Genomic DNA, 3,622 nt, shown 5'->3' on the forward strand with positions numbered 1-3,622 from the left:
CGAGTCGACTCGACTCGCCTTTTAATTACATTGTTTTTAACACCTTAACGTGTTGAAATGCTATAAAAGAAAATGGCAAAGCGTCTAGCTGCTGGCAAAAAGAAAAGTCGAGGAACTAATAGCATTTACCTCTAAGAGAACACAACTGTGGAATACTCTCTTAGGTCTGAGAAGTGTTTAAATATTAATTTGGGAATTTAAATTTAACATTTAAACAATAACTTAATGATGGATTACTTAAAAAATTTGTAAACTAAAATGAATTAATTGTGTAAAAATGCCATTACTTTTTCCTTAGAATTTACATTTAACATTTATACTATTAAATGATTAATTTGTAAAATAAATTAACAAGTTATGTAAAAAATTCAGTTTAATTGCATTACATTTTCTAGCTGGGATATGCCAGAGCTTAGATTGCCAATCGCCAATTGCTCTTTGTGTGTGTTTACGTTGTGCAACTTTTCCGCTGGTCAATATGATATAAACGAAACGATAATTTCCGCTAGTTTTGTTGCTCGATTGCCTTTGGCAGCGGCAGCAAATGGCGCGCTGACATGCAAATATCCATTTAGTGGAAAAGGTTCGACTTTTTCAGAACATGTCGACATGCCACAAGCTCAACAGCTTATTAATATTCTAGCTTAAAATATACTTTTACTTAATGCGAGCTATGTACACATATTTACATATATGCATATATACATATATATATATACATATGTATATAGATAGAGCTGGTTAATTATTTGGCCGTGTCTATTTGCAGGGATGTTTGCTGAAAGCTCCACGCAACGGCCCAGCGTGTGGTGTGTCCCTGATGGAACTCCGTGGTGCAGACATTGCTGATTTGGCGCTCACGCAAATAGCCCAAAATCTTGGGCACGTTGGCTTTGACGCCCAGCATGCTGGTGAAAATTCTAAAAGAATTAAATATGTTACTTATATTAACAACTGATTTAGTTTAGATGCTGTTGCAGCTCTTACAGCACACGCTCCTTGTACGCCTCGCTCTCGTCGACAATGCGCTGCACGAAGGACACCTCGCCGCCGGCACAGGTCAACTCCTCGTCAGTGCCGGTGCGCACGTTGTTCGGCGCTGGGCGACGTTCTGGATTGCGCGTGTTCGCATCAAAGGGATTCTTGGCATTCGAGTCAAAGAAGGGCGGATTGCAGAGGCAGAAGTGAAACTGTTCCTTGGCCAGTGCACTGGACGACTCAAAGAAGCTCTTGAAGATGCTCTGCTTGTCGGGCTGCTCAAAGACCTCCACAAGATGCTGCAGCTCATTGCGCTTCACATTCTCGCGTGCAAATTCAATATTTTCTCGCTTCGACTCCAGAGCCAGCATTTTCCATTGATTCTTCTTGGCGGCCAGCAACGAGTAAATGCACGAGGAGCCGCAACCTGGAAAGAATACTTAAGTGACAGTTCTCTTGACTTAAGAGTATCTACTTGCCAATATCAATGCCATTTACTGCAGCCAATTTGAGTGGGGCCAGCAAATCCTCCAGCCACAAAATGTAATTCAAACGCAGCGCCAAAGTTGGCACCAAACTGCCCGGTGCGAAATCCACGTGCAGGCCGAAGTACTCAAGCAGCAGCATTTTGGTTAATTCACGCAAAGTGCGCTCATTACGGAAATTGATCGACACCTTGCCATTGAGCTCCTGCAAAGCATTAAATACATTTTTAATTGTTTACCCTATTTATATCCTCAATTCGCAACTCACCAATTGACAAACCTGTCGAAAGTCCTTGTACTTAATAGCCAGCTTGGTGTAGTCAGGCGCTGTGCGCAGCACATTGCGTGGATGCATTACAAACTTTTTATTATTTCTTCTACTCATTGTTTTAACAAAATAAGAAACTAATCAACAAATAAACGTTTCAGCCAAATTCAATGCAGCTGGTGTGACCGTTTTGTAGCGCGTAAATAACAATACCGAAAAATACCAAAACAAAATCTACTGCTAGCCAAAGTGCGGTTTTCTGAATGTTAATTAACATAGCTATGTTATAGAACTTTTAACGCATTGTGAAAACAATATTTCGTATAGGCAAAACGTTTTCAAGTTATTATTTAATTAATTAAACAAAAAATGTCAGAAACAAGCTCCAAGGAAAATGTGAAGACCGCAATGACTTATATTTGTGGCGGTAAGTAAATGAATACAGTTAAAAGAAGCTACAGCATGTTGCCGCACAGACGCGCACATGTTTCCTTACAATTACAACTGATTTCTTCACATAAATAATAATTTTTTATAATATTTACAAATAGAATGTCATCATGAGAACGAGATGCGTCCACGTGATCCCATACGTTGCCGCGAGTGTGGCTACCGCATCATGTACAAGAAGCGCACCAAGCGTCGTAAGTATTGCGGCTCCGGGGTCTCTTTACACTGCTTCCCAAACTGTATGCAGAATTTAACAGTTTTATTTTTCTTGCAGTTGTCGTCTTTGATGCACGATAAAGTTGTCTGAATGCGAGTATGGAAAACTAACATAGAATTTAGCTTGTAATTGGAAAACATATATATTAATAAATATAAGGAATTGTAAGCGGATAAAATGTGTTTTTTGTATTTAAGGCAACTTTTGATTAAATGGTAAATACGAAATTCCACAAGTGTATTAGCTTTAGATGTTAAGATGCTTTTTGCTTGTAAATTATAGTGCTTAATATATTACGAAGGCATAACTCATGTTAATGTGTGCTTATAAATGCCTATAAATATTTCGTGTAAGTCTCAGCATGAATATTATAGCCATATAAATATGTGAAGAACTGCTGTAAGTGCCATTTGTAGATAGGCTAGCTCACGTAACACCTAACAAGTATAGAAATGCGCGGTTACCTTGCTCATTTGTTCAGCGGAAGAAAACAGAATATAGAGAATATCCATACAAGAGAAGTACTCTCTACCGATGAATATTTACGATCTCTAAAATAGAAGAACTATTGATAAATTTGTTTTCTGATGAAATCTATAAAAGAGTAGTACTCTTCATTATATACTGTGTAAAATATTATCAGAGGAACCTGACGTACATCTTTCTGCCTCGTTACCTAAAAATCCGAGCTCTATTTAAACGTAAGTATTTATAAAGCGACATGAGAAATAAAAGTTCAAAGTCGACTAAAACATCCATAATTTTCCATTATATAAATATGTACATATGTACATATATATTACCACAAATCTCATCCCTTTACCCCTCCGAATTAAACAATATGATTTTTCAAATTTTTGTTTAAACTAATTTTACTTTTATTTGAATGTTTTTGGAAATATAATTTTTAAACTAAAAACACTTATATTTGTTTATATTACTCATTTGTTATATTTTTTTGTTATTTTTGTTTTTTTCATCTTTCTTTTGCAACATGTGCTTAAATAAAATGTAAAGTAAATTTGTTCTTTTGTTTTGTTGCTTTTTATTTATTTTTTTTTGCTTTACTCATAAATGTCTTTTTTTGTCTCAAAAATTTTGTCTAAATGGCATTTGTCATCCAAAAATTTACTTTACTTAAGATTTTTCTCATTTTTGTTTTTGTTTTTTAGTTTTCTTTTGTTTTGTGTTAGTTTATCGTTTGGTGTAATAAATTTACGTTTA

At 35.8% G+C, this 3,622-nt stretch overlaps 2 protein-coding genes across 2 annotated transcripts; one reads left to right on the forward strand and one right to left on the reverse strand.

Moving 5' to 3' along the window:
* Positions 1 to 355: 355 nt before the first annotated feature.
* On the reverse strand, positions 356 to 1,933 carry LOC6580304 (U6 small nuclear RNA (adenine-(43)-N(6))-methyltransferase). The gene is made up of 4 exons (XM_002006117.4): positions 1,732 to 1,933; positions 1,458 to 1,668; positions 988 to 1,405; positions 356 to 920 (listed from the first exon to the last, which is right to left on the reverse strand). Exons 1-4 carry the CDS (start codon positions 1,846 to 1,848, stop codon positions 746 to 748), a joined length of 921 nt encoding a protein of 306 aa, XP_002006153.1. The 5' UTR covers positions 1,849 to 1,933; the 3' UTR covers positions 356 to 745.
* A 78-nt stretch (positions 1,934 to 2,011) lies between these two features.
* LOC6580305 (DNA-directed RNA polymerases I, II, and III subunit RPABC4) lies at positions 2,012 to 2,571 on the forward strand. Its single transcript, XM_002006118.4, has 3 exons — positions 2,012 to 2,158; positions 2,283 to 2,375; positions 2,456 to 2,571. Exons 1-3 carry the CDS (start codon positions 2,101 to 2,103, stop codon positions 2,476 to 2,478), a joined length of 174 nt encoding a protein of 57 aa, XP_002006154.1. The 5' UTR covers positions 2,012 to 2,100; the 3' UTR covers positions 2,479 to 2,571.
* Positions 2,572 to 3,622: the final 1,051 nt, after the last annotated feature.

Source organism: Drosophila mojavensis, unplaced genomic scaffold (genome assembly GCF_018153725.1).
Source record: "Drosophila mojavensis isolate 15081-1352.22 unplaced genomic scaffold, ASM1815372v1 contig_81, whole genome shotgun sequence".
Taxonomy (NCBI): Eukaryota; Metazoa; Arthropoda; class Insecta; order Diptera; family Drosophilidae; genus Drosophila; species Drosophila mojavensis.